The 18,788-nt window shown below is 35.8% G+C and overlaps 1 protein-coding gene across 4 annotated transcripts in view; it reads left to right on the top strand.

The window, feature by feature from the left end:
• The window catches only part of AKT3 (AKT serine/threonine kinase 3), a 391,132-nt gene that overhangs the window by 165,388 nt on the left and 206,956 nt on the right, over window positions 1-18,788 (top strand). For all 4 annotated transcript variants that reach the window (XM_007462635.1, XM_007462636.1, XM_007462634.1 and 1 more), the window contains one exon: window positions 6,178-6,289. In XM_007462635.1, the coding sequence (XP_007462697.1) occupies window positions 6,178-6,289 (112 nt within the window). The remainder of the gene's footprint in view (window positions 1-6,177; window positions 6,290-18,788) is intronic.

The following is an 18,788-nucleotide window of genomic DNA, read 5'->3' as shown; positions in this document are numbered from 1 at the left end:
CCCAGTCAATAATGTGTTAAAATTTGTATGGAGACAAAAGAGACCCTGGATAGCCAAAGCAATCATTTTTTAAATATTTTTTGGCTGTGCCAGGTCTTAGTCATGGCATGCGGGATCTTCGTTGCCATGTGTGAGATCTTTGTTGTGGCATGCAGGATCTTTTTTACTTGCGGCATGCTGGATCTTCATTGCAGCATGCAGGATCTTTAGTTGCGGCATGCAGGATCTAGTTTCCTGACTAGGGATTCAACCGGGGCCCCCTGCATTGGGAGCATGGAGTCTTAACCACTGGGACTACCAGGGAAGGCCTGCCAAAGCAATCTTGAGAAAGAAAAAGGAAGCTGAAGGAATCAGACTTCCTGAGTTCAGACTATACTACAAAGCTACAGTCATCAAAATAGTATGTTACTGCACAAAAACAGAAAGATAGATCAATGGAACAGGATAGAAAACTCACAAATAAATGCATGCGCCTATGGTGAGTTAATCTATGACAAAGGAGGCAAGAGTATACAATGGAGAAAAGATAGTCTCTTTAATAAATGGTACGGGGAAAACTGGACAGCTACATGTACAAAAATGAAATTAGAACATTTCTTTAACACCATACACAAAAATAAACTCAAAATGGATTAAAGACCTAAATGTAAGACCTGATACTATAAAACTCTTTGAAGAAAACATAAGCAGAACACTCTTTGACATAAATCACAGCAAAATCTTTTTCGATCCTTTGCCCAGAGTGATAGAAAGAAAAACAAATAAATAAATGGAACGTAATTATACTCAAAAGCTTTTGCACAGCAAAGCAACCATAGACACAACTAAATGACAACCCACAGAATGGGAGAAAATATTTTCAAATTATATGACTGACAAAGGATTAATCTCCAAAGTTTACAAACAGCACATGCAGCTCAATATCAAAAAAACAAACAACCCAATCAAAAAACTGGCCAAAGACCTAAATAGACATTTATCTAAAGAAGACATACAGATGGCCAGGAGGCACATGAAAAGATTCTCAACATCACTAAGTATTAGAGAAATGCAAATCAAAACTACAATGAGATACCACCTCACACCAGTCAGAATGTTCATCATTAAAAAGTCTACAAACAATAGATGCTGGAGAGGGTGTGGAGAAAAGGGAGCCCTCCTACATTTTTGTTGGGAACATAAATTGGTACAAGCACTATGGAGAACAGTATGGAGGTTTCTTTCAAAACTAAGAATAGAGCTACCATATGATCCAGCAATCCCACTCCTGGATATATATTCAGAGAAAACCATGGTTTCAAAGGATACATCCACCCCAATGTTCATTGTAATGCTGTTTACAATAGCCAAACATGGAAGCAACCTAAATGTTCATGGACAGATGAATGGATAAAGAAGATATGCTACATATATACGATGGAATATTACTCAGCCATTAAAAAGAATGAAAAATGCCATTTGTAGCAACATGGATGGACCTGGAGATTACCACACTAAGTGAAGTAAGTCATTCTAACAAAGTCAAATATACAATATCACTGATATGCGGAATCTAGAAAAAATGATACAAATGAACTTATTTACAAAACAGAAACACTCACAGACTTAGAGAATGAATTTATGGTTACCAGAGGGAATGGGTGGGGTGGGGGTAGGGATAGATTGGGAGTTTGGGATTGACATGTACACAGTACTAAATTTAAAATAGATAACCAACAAAGACCTACTGTATAATACAGGGAACTCAGCTCAATATTCTGTAATAATCTAAGTGGGAAAAGAATTTGAAAAAGAATATATACTTATGTGTATAACTGAATCACTTTGCTGTACGCCTGTAACTAACACATCATTGTTAATCAACTGTACTCCAATATAAAAATTTTTTGAGAAAAGAAAAATATCACGGGTTATGATATAATAAAACCTACCTACCTGACATTTTATCTAAGAATGGTTGCTTTATTCCTGCATATTAAATTGTTCCAGAAGTCATAGATAATCATTTGGTTAATAGCTTTTTAGAATCTTTATCCAAAATTTCTACTTAAAAAAAAAATTGTCCTACCTTGAGTTAGGAATCTTTACATAATAAAAAGGAAAATATTCTTCTAAAGAAGTATTGGCCAGCCTATTTATTAACCCTGTCCCTTTTAAGAATTCTCTTCAAAATAAGTGTTTTCAGACATGCACCATGTTCTGAAAACTTTCATGGCATATTTTTCTTCATTTTAGAGAGAACTGTATGATATGTTCATGTTTCCATGTTATGGCTAACATGAAAGGACCCAAAGTGCTTCTGTTTACTGGCTCAGCTATTTTAATATGGTGATTTAAAGTTTCAACTGTTTTGAGTTTGGATTCAGCTCTTTAATTATATCTGTTTATGCACAGCAGTAAACCCTAAGGCATTGTGGTAGAATATTCTCTTCTGATGTTGACTCGACTGTCACTTGAATATTGTGGACTCCCTTTTGGTAGCCACTTCTCTCTTCTGTAGTTTCAATCTAATGGGTATTATTTAGAAGTTGGATTGATTTACAGAGTATTTCATACTGAAACCTGTAAACATATAGGTTTATTTCTATTCTTCATGTCCATAATTACATGTAACATTTTTGTTGAGCTAGAGGTTTCAGGAGGACCTGATTAAAACCTTTATACCATTAGTAGAATATTACTTTATAATTACACAGAATGATTAAAAATAGAGCTTAGTATATGCTGTAAGCTTGTACAGTTTCTTACTCAGTTTTCTTACTTACTATGCCCAGAATCTGGTGCTTGGCCCATAATTGGCATTTCATATATGTTGTTGATTCATGAATACTTAGCATATTTAGTCAAAACAGGCATGTTGTGAATAACCACTTATGTCATTTTATTATTATTTTAATATTTTTCCAAAACAATTATATTCATAAATACAAACATTTTATTCTTTTCTAAATGTTACTTTTTAGTAGTTTGCTGGGAATGGTAATTAATCACTTTTATTTTCCTTTTCATAAATTGCAGTAATTAATAACCACTTAGAACCTCATACATAGTATTTTAAATAGCTTTTACATTTATAGCATTAAGAAGTTCTTTAGATTATAGCATTTAAACTTCATTTAGGTGTAGTGTTGAAAATATGCTTCTTTTAAAATTTACTTTTAATTCCTCATAGTGCTTTTAAAGATGAGAAAATCTTGGGGCTTAATGTACTTTGCCTTGGGTAATAATAGCTGATAGTGTGTGATAGAGGCTAGATTTGAATCTGGTATTCTAAAGTCTATTATCTTAATTATCTTGACATCACCACAATGGAAAACTTAAATAAAACTTAAATAGGTGAACCTTAGAGTGGGCATTCTTTCTTTCATTTTCTGTTCTTCCTGTGTCCCTTTACTCCATGGTTCACTCTTGAGTATTTCTGTCAGGACTGTCCCTCTTTTTAAGTGTCTGTTCTCCATTCTTTACATTAAAAGCCAATTGGCAGGAATTCCGTGGTGGTCTAGTGGTTAGGACTCTGTGCTTCCACTGCAGGGGCTACGGGTTCGATGATCCCTGATTGGGGAACTAAGTTCCCACAAGGCATGTGGCAAGGCCAAAAATAAAACAAAACCAAAAAACACCAATGGGTCAATTACTCAATCGTCAGATATTTACTGTGTACCCTTATGTGCTGTCACTGCTGTAGGTGCTGTGAGGAAGAGTCATACACATAATTCCTAACTTTTAAGTAATTCATCTAGCTAGGACATCAAATTAACATTAATTAAATGTCTGCAAGACAGTATAGTGAACCATTGGCTGGAAGCTTGATAGGAATTTTATAAAGAAGGAAACAGGAAGGAACAGTGGGCTTCAAAGAGAATCAGATTGAGTCTGTACCTTATAGGCAGAGGTAAGTTGGGGGAAATTATGTGGTTCTTTATTGGTGTAAGTTAGTATAATATCTTTGGTATTTTAAAACTTTGGTATTTCAAATAAAAAATATAAATTGGCATACTATATTTGATTTTTTTTAGCATTCATATTTCAGAAAGTGTGTAACGTTGTTAGGTATTTAACTGTGAAACGATGGATTTTATGATCTGCCGATTCTATTACCTTTTCATTATTTTACATACCACCAGGTTCTCACTTCCCTCCTCACCCATTTTTAGTTCCTTAGTTGATTATCTAAACCACTCCCTTGTCTTGCATCCTGAATTCTGTTTCACTTTCTTGCATTTTCAAACTTACTTAGTTAAAATATAGCTTTGTTAAATGCAATCCTTTGTATTCCCCGTCTGCACCCATGTAACTGAAGTTATCTGGGGAAAAATATACAACCATGATCCCTGGTGGTACTTTAAATTCTTAATCATTAAATTCCATTGGACCCTTAATGTTGTTTAGTAGTCATGGATGTTTCCCTAGTCTGTTTGCTCCTAGAAGGCTATTATATATCTTCTCTTTTCTCAGAGCCCAAGTGCATCCTCTTCCAAACATATTCTTAAGGATGGCTTTACATGCTAATTCATTGAAAAAGTAGAAGCAATGAGCAAATAATTTCTACCAGCTCTGGGCTCCTTTACCCTATCTTCTCTCCTGTTGCATCACTAAACTCTCTATACTCCTGATTACAGCCAGCCCTCTACTTGTTCAGTGAATCCTATCCCTTTTTGACTATATAAGGAAGTTGCTCCAGAAATTTTCTCCTCTTTCCTGTATCATCAAAATTACCTTCTTTTTGGATTATTACTGTCAGAATTCACTCACTTGGAAAATACTTATTGAGTGCTATATGTTAGTTCTCGGTGCTAACGATATATTAGTAGAGCTTATATTCTAGTTGAAGAAACAGACAGTAAATAAAAAAGATATTAAGTTAGTCATCTCATATGTACAAAGATGGAAACATGCTATGGGAAATAAACAGTAAAGCAGGTAAGAGGAGTTGGGGTGTCCTGGGTAAAGGATGCAGATTTCAGTACTGAGTGGCATGGTTGAGGTAGGCTTCAGTGTGAAGGTTAGAATTGATTTAAGACTTGAAGGAGGTGAGGAGTTAACTGTGGGGTTGTGTGAGGGGAAGAATGCCTGGCAGAAGGCACAACTAGACAAAAGCCCCTAAAGAGAGAGAGTGCAGTGCATTTCCTCAACAACAGTCTGTTGCAGTGTCAGCAGACAGCCCTATCCTATTTTCTCTTGTTGTCCAATACCAGATATCCTTTGGAGTGTAGCTCAGGTGTACACCTAATAATAGCAGCTAACATTTATTGAAAACTTACTGTGTGTCACACACCATGCTAAGTACTACAATTACATATTATTAATCCCTACATCAATTTTATAATGTAGGTACTCTTACTGCTTCCCATTTAATACTTGAAGACCAGAGAAATTAATTGACTTGTCTAAGCTTGCATCGTTAATGGTAGGAAAAAAAGTTGAATCCAGGCACAGTAGTGTTGAAATCCATACTTTTAGCCACTATGCTATGTTCCTTTTCTTTGAAGTCTTCCTAGATATAGATAATTGCTGACAGAATTTATCACTTCTGACTGACTGGCTCTAGGTACTATAGATTACTAAGAGTTTTAGGGGGTGCATACTGTCAAAGGCTTATAATCTAGGTAGGGATAAGGATACCTTCTTAAAAATGATAAATAGTAATATAATATACTCTATGCTAAGTGAAAAATGAGGGGTACAATAATAAATAATGAGAATGTAGAGTGGAGAATGTAGTGAGAATGTTATGAGAATATAGCTTGGGGAATGGTCAGTCTAGGACCAGGTTGTTATAAAAAGCTTCATGGAAGGAGTAGAATTTGATCTGGACTTAAAGGACAGGTATTCTTTTGGCTGTTGGGGATTACATATGGTTAGGGGTAACATAAATGGAAAACATTCCAAATAGTAGTAGTAGCTGGATCAAAGGTATGGATAGAGGAAAGAGCAAGATGTATTTAAGGAAAGTTTAATAGTCCAATTTGGCTGGTTAATAGAGCATGTGACCAGAATGGGTGATGGGTTGGAAAGGAATACTGAAATTAGGTTATGAACAAACAGCCTTGAGTGGAGATCCATAGAAATCTGTAAGGTTGCAGTGGTTTGTTTAGAATAGAACTCTGTACTTCTCAACTGTTTACTTCTTGGTTTAAGTATAAGTATATTCAAAGAGACATTTTATTTTATTTCTAGAATGCCAGTTAATGAAAACAGAACGACCAAAGCCAAACACATTTATTATCAGATGTCTCCAGTGGACCACTGTTATAGAGAGAACATTTCATGTAGACACTCCAGAGGAAAGGTAAGAAACTCATTTTTTCCATTTTGTGATAAAGTGACAATCAGTCAAAAGGTGTATATGTATCTGACTTGACCACTTGTAAATATCTGTAAATAGACTTGTAAAATGCTATAGTCCCCTAATTATTCTGTTTCTGGTATAACAGATAAATGACAGGCTTACAAAAATACTAAATCAAAACCTCTAGAAGTGCTATAAGATGTACTTTTTAACAGAAAATAGAGCATTTAAAAGTTAAAATGTAAATTAAAGAGGACATTTTAATCACCAAGCTACCTTTTAAAAATTATGTAATTGATTGTGTTCATATTTGGAATTCTAAGACTGGTGACGGCAAAAGGTTTCAAGTAGTGTGCCATTATGCAAGTGACTTCCTGGAGTGTTATGCTGAGAAGGATTCTGAGATTGGGTCTAAGCTCAGTGAGGAAAAAAAAAATCGGGCTTGATTGGCATTGACTATCATCATTGCTAAAGAGGGGGTTGGCAAAATGTTAGTAACTAGCACACCAACTTCATCAGGCCCACATTTCATCCTCCTGATCTACTATCCTCCAATTCTGTCTTAATACCTTTTATCTGGGGCTCTGATCCTGAGTTAGGTCCAACAACCACAAAATCACTTTTCTACACGTTATCATATATGATCCAAATCAGAAACTTTGTGAAGTTACATGTTATTAGCCTTATTTTCCAAATGAATAAATTAGGTCCTAAGAGACTTGTCTAAGATTTAAAACAAAAACAACCTCTTCCCCAAATGTAGTAAATAGTAAAGTATTATTTTAATAATACTCTTTTCATCAATAAATAGTAAACAGTAACGTATGGTTAATTACTTCAGGAAATATAGAAAAGAAGAAAAATAGAAAAGAATGAAAATTTACTCAGAATTCTAATTCTACAACCAGAGTTAGGGACTGATAATATTTTCTTTTATATTCTTCCAGTCTTACTCTGTGCAGATGTATTTAGGTCTTTGGTATACATAAAATTTGGTATGTCCTCCCTCCCCACACACCCTTGTCTTCCCTGGCCATTTCTATGTGCTGGATCCTCAGTTTGCTTATGTCTCCACCCATAACCATTGTTGCGCTAGTTACCATGTATCTTTCAGATCTGAGCTTAAAATGTCACATTTCCTACAAAACATTCTCTGACTCTTATAGAAGAGGTAGGACTCCCTTGCTATATACTTAGTTATCTCCTTGTATCCTTTGTATCAGGTATATCTCCACTGTAATCTTTGTTTGCCTTTCTCACTTGACTATAAGATTCTTGACTAGCAAGTATCATATCTTCCTTGCTCATCATTTTATATTTAGCACACAGTCCAAGGTCTGACATAGTATTTGTTAACTGGCTGAATGAACAGAACTTTTCCCATGTCAGTATATAGTCTTTGAAAATATTATTCTTAGTGGGTTTATAACATCCCATTGAAACATTAATTTTTTCATTTATGTTGGCAAACCTGGACTTAAGCCATATCTTAATAATTATTACTAGTTTTTCAAAATAGTCTCAGCTTTTTTAGTACATTCTTTAAAAGTTTTGATTAAAAAACAATATGAAATCTACATAACAAATTTTTAAGTTATGGTATAGTATTATAAACTATATGCACATTACTGTAGAGCAGATCTCTATAACTTTTTCATCTTGCGTGGCTGAACCTCCATACCACTGAATAGCAACTCCCCATTTCCCTTTCCCACCCCTGTCAACCACCATTCTACTTTCTGCTTCTATGAGTTTGACTACCTCACCTTACAGATACCTCATATAAGTGGAAGCATACAATATTTGTCTTTCCGTGATTGTTTCATTTCACTTAGCATAACGTCCATGTTGTAGCATATGACAGGATTTCCTTCTTTTTTTAAGATTATAATGTTCCATTATATGTTTATACCATATTTTCTTTATCCATTCAACCATCAATGAACATTTAGGTTGTTTCCATCACTTAGCTATTTTGAATAATACTGCAGTGAACAGGGGAGTACAAATATCTCTTCAAGATCCTGATTTCAAATCTTTGGGATAAATACCTGGAAGTGGATTGCTGGATCTTAGGGTAGTTTTATTTTAAAATTTTTTAATTAAAAAAATTTTTAATTGAAGTATAATTGATTTACAGTGTTGTGTTAGTTTCAGGTATACAGCAAAGTGATTCAGTTATACATATAAATCTGTTTTTTTCAGATTCTTTTCCCTTATAGGTTATTATAAAATATTGAGTGTAGTTCCCTGTGCTATACAGTAGGTCCTTGTTGGTTATGTATTTTACATATAGTAGTTTGTACCTGTTAATCCCAAACTCCTGTGTTAATTAATCTTTTGAGGAGCTTCCATAGTATTTTCCATAGTGGCTGTGCCATTTTATATTCCCATCAGCAGTGCACGAGGGTTCCAATTTCTCCACATTCTCACAGTCTTATAGAGGCCATTCTAACAGGTGTGACATGATGTCTCATGTGGTTTTGACTTGCATTCCCATGTTGATTAATGATGTTGAGCATCTTTTCATATAACTGTGATCATTTGTATATCTTCTTTGAAGAAATAACTATTCAAGTCTTTTGGCCATTTTAAAAAGCAGGTTATTTGTTTATAGTAATCTCTTATAATCCTTTTTATTTCTGTAGTATCAGTTTTAATGTCTCCTCTTCGACTTCTGATTTTATTTGAGTCTTCTCTCCTTTTTTTCTTAGTTTAGCTAAAGCTTTGTCAATTTTGTTGATCTTTTCAACAACCCAACTCTTACTTTCATTGAATATTTCTATTCTCTATTTTGTGTGTTTCTGGTCTAATGTTTATTATTTTCTTCCTTCTGCTAACTGTAGGCTTAGTGTGTATGTATAAAGTTAGGTTGCTTATTTCAGGTCTTTGCCCTTTTTTTTTTTTTCTTTTGTGGTACACGGCCCTCTCACCGCTGTGGCCTCTCCCGCTGCGGAGCACAGGCTCCGGACGCACAGGCCCGGCGGCCACGGCCCACGGGCCCAGCCGCTCCGCGGCATGCGGGATCTTCCCGGACCGGGGCATGAACCCGCGTCCCCTGCATTGGCAGGCAGACTCCCAGCCACTACACCACCAGGGAAGCCCATGCTCTTTTTTAATGTAGATATTTATAGCCAAAAATCTTCCATCTTAGTACCACTTTTGTTGCAACCTATAAGTTTTGGTATATTGTATTTTTGTTTTCATTTGTCTCAAGATTTTTTTATTTCTCTTTTGATTTCTTCTTGAATTCACTGGTTGTTCAGTAGTATGAAATATGCACATATTTGCAGATTTTCCACTTTTCTTTCTGGTATTGATTTCTAGTTCTATCTCATTGTGGTCAAAAAAGTTACTTGGTATGATTTCAGTCTTCTTAACTTGGTTAAGACTTGTTTTATGACCAAACATGTTATCTATCTTGGAGAGTGTGCACTTAAGAAGAATGTTTATTTTGCTGCTGTTGGGTGGAATGTTCTGTATATGTCTGTTAGAGCACTTTGATCTATATAGCATTGTTCAAGTTCTGTTTCCACATTGATCTTATGTCTGGATATTCTATCTGTTATTAAAAGAGGGGTTTTGAAATCTCCTATTATTGTAATGCTGTCACTTCTCCAGTTTTGTTAGTGTTTGTTTCATATATTGCTGTCTTGTTGAGTTCACACATATTTATAATTTTTATATCTCCCTGGTGAATTGACCATCTTATCGTTATATAATGTCATTCTTTGTCTCTTGTGACAGTTTTTGATATAAAGTCTATTTTGTCTGGTGAAAGTATGGTTACCCCTGCTCTATTTTGTTTATCATTTTTTAATATCTTCTTCCATTCTTGTATTTTAACCTATGTATGTCCTAATATCTAAATTGAGTATCTTTAGACAACATATCATGGGATCTTTGTTTATTCATTCAGCCACTCTGTATCTTTTTATAGAGTTAAATCCATTTACCTTTTTAAGGTAATTACTGATGGGGATTTGCCATTTTTTAAATTGTTTTGTTTGACTTGTTGTGTTTTTTTTTTTTTTTTTTTTTTGGTGCCTCTTTTCCTCTCCTGTCATCTTCCTTTGTGTTTCATTGATGTTTTTGTATTAACATGCTTTGATTTCTTTCTCATTTTCTCTTGTGTATTTCTTATAGGTATTTTCTTTGTAGTTACCCTAGAGCTGATATAAAATAGCTTAAAGTTATAACAATCTATTTTAAAATGTTAATAACTTCAGTTGCATACAGACCTCTACTCTTTTACTTAAATCCTCATACTTTATGTTCTTGGTGTCATAATCACATCTTTTTATATTGAGTATCCATTAACATGTTTTTATATTTATAGTTTTTTAAATACTTTTTGTTTTCTTTTTTTGCGGTATGCGGGCCTCTCATTGTTGTGGCCTCTCCCGTTGTGGAGCACAGGCTCCGGATGCACAGGCTCAGCGTCCATGGCTCACGGGCCCAGCCGCTCCACGGCATGTGGGATCTTCCCAGACCAGGGTACGAACCCGTGTCCCCTGCATCGGCATGCAGACTCTCAACCACTGCACCACCAGGGAAGCCCAGTTTTTAAAATACTTTTGTCTTTTAACTTCCGTACAAGAATTAAGTGACTTACATACCATTGTTACAGTATTCCAATGTTATGTATTTTTAATATCTTTTTGTGTTTCTGTCTAGTGTCCTTTTGTTTCAACTTGAAGGACTCCCTTCAGCATTTCTTGTAAGGCACGTCTAGTAGTGATGAACACCTTCAGCTTTTGTTTACCTGGGAAAGTCTTTATTTCTCCTTTATTTTTGAAGGAGAAAGTTTCGACAATTATTTATTCTTGGTTGGCAGTTTTTGCCTTTAAACACTTTAAATATATCATTTCACTGTCTTCAGACCTGCAATGTTTCTGCTGAGAAATCCACTGATAGTCTTATGGAGACTCCCTTGTAGGTGATTAGTAGCTTTTCTCTTGCTTCTTTAAAGATTCTCTCTTTGTGTTTGACTTTTGACCATTTCATTATAATGTGTCTTAGTGTAGACTTTTTTTTTGGTTCATCCTAGTTGAATCTGGATGTCCTCTTCCTTTCACATATTTGGGAAGTTTTCAGCTATTATTTTTCCAAATAAGCTTTCTGCCCCCTTTTCCCTTTCTTCTCCTTCTGGGACTCCTGTAATGCATTTAATGGTCCATTTGATGGTACCTCATATGTCCCTTAGGCTTTCTTCACTCCTTTTCATTCTATTTTCTTTTTGCTACTTTACCTGGATAGTTTCAAATGACATATTTTTTTTGAGTTTGCTGATTCTTTCTTCTACTTGATCATGACTGCTGTTGAACATGTCTCTTTAATTTTTCAATTCAGTTGTTGTATTCTTAACCTCCAATTTAAAAATATATATTCTCTCTCTGGTGATATTCTCATATTGTTCAAGTATCATTGTACTGAGGTCATTGAGCATCTCTCTTACAGTTATTTTGAATTCTTTTTGAGATCACTGATATACCTCTTTGTCTGTAGGGTCTGTTTCTAGAGAATTATTTAATTCTCTTAATTGGGTCATGTTTCCCTGTTTCTTCATTTGTCTTGTAAGTTTGTGTTGGGATCTGCACACTTGTAAAAACAGCCACCTCTTCCATCTTTAGAAATTGGCTTTGGGCAAGGAATGACCTTTACCAGTCAGCCCAGCTACAGATTGTAGTGAACTCTTCAGCGTTGTCTGTGGATGTGACTTCTCTGGATTGGTGCATGTAAATCTCCAGTTAGAAAGACTTGTGGGTTTCTTTTTTCAGGAGCTCATAATCTCTTACTCCTTCTAGTGCTTGTCTCCAGTACTGCAGATTCTCTGGAGCCACTGCAAGTCCCCTAGCTCTGTTTTGTTCTCAGCACTACCTAGGCTTCTAGATTATGCCAGGTCCCATCAGTGCTCCAGATCAGATGAGACAGAACCCAGTCCCATGGGCAGTTCCTGAAAAACCAGACTATTGGATGCACACTGAACTCTTCTCTTTATCCCCTGAGGGAGAGGCTGCTTACTTGGGATACAGGAGCCTCTTAACTGATTTTTGGGTTTCTCACAAAGGAAATTAATCTATGTATTGTTATTGAGTCAGTGTCTCTTTGCGGGGAAGGAGGATCTAGGGCTTCCTATTCTGCCATTTTTCTGATGTCTCCAGTGCATTCTTCAGGTTCTTTTTTTAAGGTCTAAAGAAAATCTTTATTAGTATTTTATTTTATTATTATTTTTTTTGGTGGTATGCGGGCCTCTCACTGTTGTGGCCTCTCCCATTGTGGAGCACAGGCTCTGGACGTGCAGGCTCAGTGGCCATGGCCCACGGGCCTAGCCGCTCCGTGGCATGTGGGATCTTCCCGGACTGGGGCATGAACCCGTGTCCCCTGCATTGATAGGCAGACTCTCAACCACTGCGCCACCAGGGAAGCCCTTTATTAGTATTTTAAATGAACTGCCTTAAACTTATAAATTAATTTGGAAAACATTGATACATTTATAATATTTAGCATTACACTAGAGTACATGCTGTTTATATTTACTTAAATACTTTGGTAGAGTTTTCTATTTGAAACAGCGCGCTTATTTGTAGCTATTTCATATTTTTATTGCTTTTGTGATTAGGATGTTTGTCATTATTTTTTCTTATTTCTTGTGTCTAGAATGAAAGCTGTTGGTTTCTGTTTATTATGTAACTCAAAACATTTATTCTTTTGTTGACATAGCATCTTCAGGTAACACCAGTTTTGTCTCTTCCTTTCTGATCATATTATCTATTATTTCTCTGTGTTTCTAAGCAATATTTAATAATTTTCATGACAGCAGATATACTTTTTTGTCCAATTTTAATAAATGCACTTCAAAATATTCATTGTTAAATATGATTTTTTATATACATTTTATTATGTCATACAGGAACATTGACATTATGAAACAAGTAATTTCCTTTTCTTATAACTAATCACTTTGTCACCACCATGCCCCACTACACTCACACCCACAATTGCATGTTCACACATACACGCCCCTTGTGTTATAGCTATATTTATTTACCTGTAGTTTACCAAATACTAATAGTGGGTTCTCACATCACCTGGAGCTCTTTCTGGCTTTTTTTGCCCCTATGATAGGAATACCTTCCTTTGTCTGTCTGTTCCTCACATTCTCTTCCTGTACCAACTCATTGTACATTTCCATTTATAAATCACCTTTCTCTTTTGATCCCCATCCCAAACTTTCCATTGTTTTTTTTAGACACCACTGTACTCAATACATACTTGTTATATTTTACCTGTAACACCTTGTGATACTTATTCACAATACCAATAGGCTTCCCCTATCACTGTAAGTTCTTCCTACTCCATGCCTTATTTCAGCTTTAGCAGCACTCATATATTAGATATTTTAATTAAATACTTGTTTCAGATAAATGATTAGCTTATGAAAATTGTTTAGTTTTTGTATAAGTGGTATATACTTTAAGATGAATACATTTTCATAGGGGTCTCTGTTCTGTTTTCTAAATTGACTGCATATTCCAACATTACATAAGAATTAGAAAATTGGATCCCTTCTTTCAGTTAGTGAGGTACTTGGGCCCAATATTCTTTTATATATATATATATATATATATATATATATATATATATATAAACACACTCACACACACACCTCTGTGTTGTTCACTTATGGTGAATTAGGTAATTTTGGTTAGTAATCCACCTAAGAACTTACTAGAAAAGCTGGACAGAATTTTCACAAAAAGGGTTGGGGGGAGGTGACATCCAAGAGCCAATAAGGATGTGAAGAATTATGGGTCAAAACACTCTGGAAGAAGGAAACCCAGAAAAGTGAGCCCACTCTTTCTCTAGGGGTATCTGCCAATTCTAGAAGACATGTCTGAGATGTTAAGATTTGGAGTAACTGTCAGATCTGTGAATCAAATTTTGGAATCCAGAGCGTACCAAAAGGAGACATGGTAAATGACTATATTTTAGGTTGGCACTCTAAAGGACTATACCTTAGAATAAAATGACTTACCTCTTAAGGATTGAAGTCTAGCATTAAATTATCTCATTCCTTAAATTTGGTTAACATTATCCCCTTTTGCAAGTCTCCTACAAGCCTGCTAAAAGCAAATCTCTAAAATAAGATTATATCTTATTAGGCCTCAAACTATTTCCTTTTTCATGTACGTTGTTCAATACACATTAAAAAAAACAAGTATACAAATATTCAAGACAGTGTGGCCAAAACCACAAAAACAAAATAGACAACAGAGTCAGATTCATAGGAGCTCCAGATAATGGAGTTATCAGGCAGATTAAAATAAATATGTATTAGTATGTTCAAGGAAATAAAAGTTAAGGCTGAGAAATTCAGCATAGAGCTAGAAATTATAAAATAATGAATAAAATGAGAATTATAAAATTGAAAAATAAGATATTTAAAGTTCTTAGTGTTAGTGGGAGGTTTTAGTAATAAATTTGGCCTAGCATTAGGGAAAGTTAGTGAACTCAAAGATATGGTTCTAATAATATCCAGTTGAAAAATCAAAAGATAGAAGGATAGAAAATAAAGATAAATAAGAGCCAAATGTAAGATAAAGGGAATGCAGTGAGGTGGTCTTACATAACACACATTTGGAGTCTCAAAAAATAAGAGTGAAAGAATGGGACAGAAAGTATTTGAAGAGATAATGGCTGAAAACTTTATAAAATGTCTAAAAAGATACCAAATCACTTATTCAAGAAGTCCTATACATCTTATGAAGAAAAAATAGAAGGAAAACCCACCTAGTTTTGTTAGACTTTTGAAAACAAAAGAAAGTGGGAAAATCAACAAAGCACATAGAGATAAAAGATACTTTGCCTTCAGAGGAGCAACAGTCAGATCAAGAGGTAAGAGGTCAACAGAAACCACTGACATGGAATGTATAGAATGGAATGATAGTTGGAGTTAATGTGCTGAAAGAAAATAAGTGCTAATGACCTAAAATATTTTCCAGAAATAAAAGTAAAATGAAAATATTTCAGTTGAATATTTTAATAATTTCAGTCAAATATTGATAACAGTTTAAGAGATATGGCCAACATGGTGGAGAAGGGAGACGTTGAGCTCTACTCCTCCCACAGGCACATCAGAATTGCAACTGTTTACAGATGAGAACAACCTGAAGACTAGCAGGAGAGATTTTTCAAAACTAAAGATATAAAAATGGGTAGGAGGAGTGGAGACAGTTGCAGAGGTTCTCCCCAAAGGGTGAGAGGTCCAAGCCTTACATCAGGCTCCCCAGCACAGGGATCCTGCACCAGGAAGAGGAGCACCCAGAATGTCTGGCTTTGAAAGTGAGCAAGACTCACATATGGGAGAGCTGGAGGACTGTAGGAAACAGACTTGCTCTTAAAGGGCTCATGTAAAATCTCCCAGTGCAGAGGCCACAGAGGCAGTAATTTGAAGAGAGCCTGAGTCAGACCCACTTGCTTGATGACCTTGAGCCTCCCAGAGAGGCAGAAGGCAACTATGACTCCCTCTAGGGATATAGATGCTGGCAGCAGCCATTTTGGAGAGCTCCTTCTACCAAAAGGACACTGGTGCTGGTAAGCAGCATTTTGAAATTTTCCCTCTAGATTATCAGCACTGGTAGCTTGCCCACCCATCAGCCAGGAAGCACCAGCATGGAACTCAACATGTCCTGGCTCTGCCCACCAGCCTCAGGGCCCCACACACCAGTGGGTCTGGATCAGCCTTGGGAGCCCTCAGGCACCACAGTCAACCTACTAGTGGGCCAGCAGCATCACTGGGAACTCTCAGAACCCACAAAACAGCTGGCTTGGGACATGACCTAGCTCTCCCACCAACTGGGTAGCACCCAAATACCCTGGGCCCTGAAGCTGGTGACCCCAGAACCTGGCCTTGACCACCAGAAGATAAGAACTAGCCTCAACACCTCCTGGACCATGAAGCCAGCTGTACTGGGACCCAGCCCCACCCACTAGTAGGCTGGCAGCCTCCACATGTCAGGGCCTGTTATCCAACCAACTCGGGGGTCAACACCCCCTACCACTGTGCCAATGGTGGTCAGCCCTGCCACAAGAGAAGGGCCCATACAGCCCACATGGAGTCACCATATAGCTCTGGTGACCAGAGGGAGGTGTGCTGCTAAGCCCCATATGATGATTCCTACATAAGGCCATTTCTCTAAACTGGGAAATGTAACCAACCTACCTAATACATAGAAATAAAAACAGAGAATAATGCAAAGTGAGGTAACAGAGAAATATGTTCCAAATGAAGCAACAAGATAAAACCCCAGAAGAACTAAGTGAAGTAGAGGAAAGCAATTTACTGGGTAAAGAGTTCAAGGTAATGATCATAAAGATGCTCAACATACTCAGGAGAAGAATGGATGAACACAGTGAGAAGTTTAACAAAGAGTTAGAAAATGTAAAGAAGAACCAGAGAAAGCTGAAGAATACAATAGCTGAAATAAAAAATACACTAGAAGGAATCAATAGTGGATTAGATGATAGATGGAAAGATCAGTGAACTGGAAGACAGAGAGTAGTGGAAATCACACAAGATGAACTGAAAAAAGAAAAAGGAATTAAAAAAAATAAAGTCAATTTAAGAGACCTGGGGACAACATCAGACATACTAACATTCACATTATAGGAGATCCCGGAAGGAGAAGAGAGAGAAAGAGGAGAGAACTTATTTGAATAAATAATAGCTAAAAACTTCTTTAACCTGGGAAAGGAAACAGACATCTGGTCCAGGAGACATAGAGGCCAAAATAAAATGAACCTAAAGAGATTCATACCAATACATACTGTAATTAAAATGGCAAAATTTAAAGAAAGAGAATCTTGAAAGTAGCAAGGGAAAAGCAAGTAGTTATGTACAAGGGAGTGTCCTTAAGACTATGAGCTGATTTTTCAGTAGAAACTTTTGTAGGCCTGAAGGGAGTGTCGTGATATATTTAAAGTGATGAAAGGAAAAAATCCTACAATCAAGAATGCTCTAACTAGCAATGCTGTCATTCAGATTTGATGGAGAGAGAAATAGTTTTATAGACAAAATCTAGAAGAGTTGAGCAGCACCAAACCAGTTATACAAGAAATGTTAAAGGGACTTCCCTGACTGGGAAATAAAAGACCACAACTAGAAAATATGAAAATTAATAAAGGAAACATCTCATTGGTAACCAGGCAAATATATAATAATGATGGTACATCAGTCACTTTTAAAGCTAGTAGAAAAGTTAAAAGACAAAAGTAGTAAAATCATTTATAGCTACAATAAATAGTTAAGGGACACACAAAACAAAATGATGTAAAATATGTCTAAAACATTAAATGTGCGTATGGGGGTGGATTGTTAGAATGTGTTTGAAGTTAAGTGATCATCAACTTAAAATGATCACATACAATGTTAATATAATGCAAATATAATACTAAAGCTAGTCATCATGTCACAAGGGAAGAGAACAAAAGAAGAAAGGAACAAAAAATAACCACAAAAACAACCAGAAAGCAATAAGTAAAATGCCAGTAAATACAAAATGCCAATATATAGAGTTTAAAGCAAAGACTTTAGCAAGAGACAAAGAAGGATATACATGATGATAAAGGGATCAAGAAGAACATATAAAAATTGTAAATGTATATGCACCCAACATAGGAGCACCTAAATACATAAAGCAAACATTAAAGGGAGATATTGACAATAACACAATAATAGGGGACTTTTAACATCCCACTTACATCAATGGACAGATCATCGAAACAGAAAAGTTAGTAAGGCAATACTGGCCTTAAATTTCACATTAGACCAGATAATACACACACACACACACACACACACACACACACACACACACACACACACATACAGAGAAAGAGAGAGAGGATATTCCATCTAAACCCAGCAGAATACACATTCTTTTCAAGTGCACATGAAAGACTCTCCAGGATATATCACATGCTAGGCCACAAAACAGGTCTCAACAAATTTAAGGATTGAAATTATATCAAGCATTTTTTCCGACTGTGAAGGTATGAGACTAGAAATCACCTACATGGGCACATGGCAGTTAAACAATATGATACTAAATAATCAGTGGGTCACTAAAGAAATCATAGAGGAAATAAAAGAATACTTTGAGACAAATGAAAATGGAAACACAACGATTCAAAATCAGTGGGATACAGCAAAAGCAGCTCTAAGAGGGAAACTTGTACTAATACATGCGTACCTCGGGAAACTAGAGAAATCTCAAATAAGCACCCTAACCTTTCACCTAAGAGAACTAGGAATAGAAGAATAAAGAATAAACAAAACCCTGAATTAGTAGAAAGAAATAAACAATAAAGGCCAGAGTAGAAATTAATAAAATAGAGACTGAAAAAATAATAGAAAATATCAATGAAACTAAAAGCTGGTTCTTTGAAAAAGTAAGCAAAATTGAAAATCCTTTAGACAGACTCATCAAGAAATCTG

Source organism: Lipotes vexillifer, unplaced genomic scaffold, assembly GCF_000442215.2.
Source record: "Lipotes vexillifer unplaced genomic scaffold, Lipotes_vexillifer_v1.1 scaffold104, whole genome shotgun sequence".
Lineage (NCBI taxonomy): Eukaryota > Metazoa > Chordata > Mammalia > Artiodactyla > Lipotidae > Lipotes > Lipotes vexillifer.
This window is presented reverse-complemented; position numbering and strand designations above follow the sequence as displayed.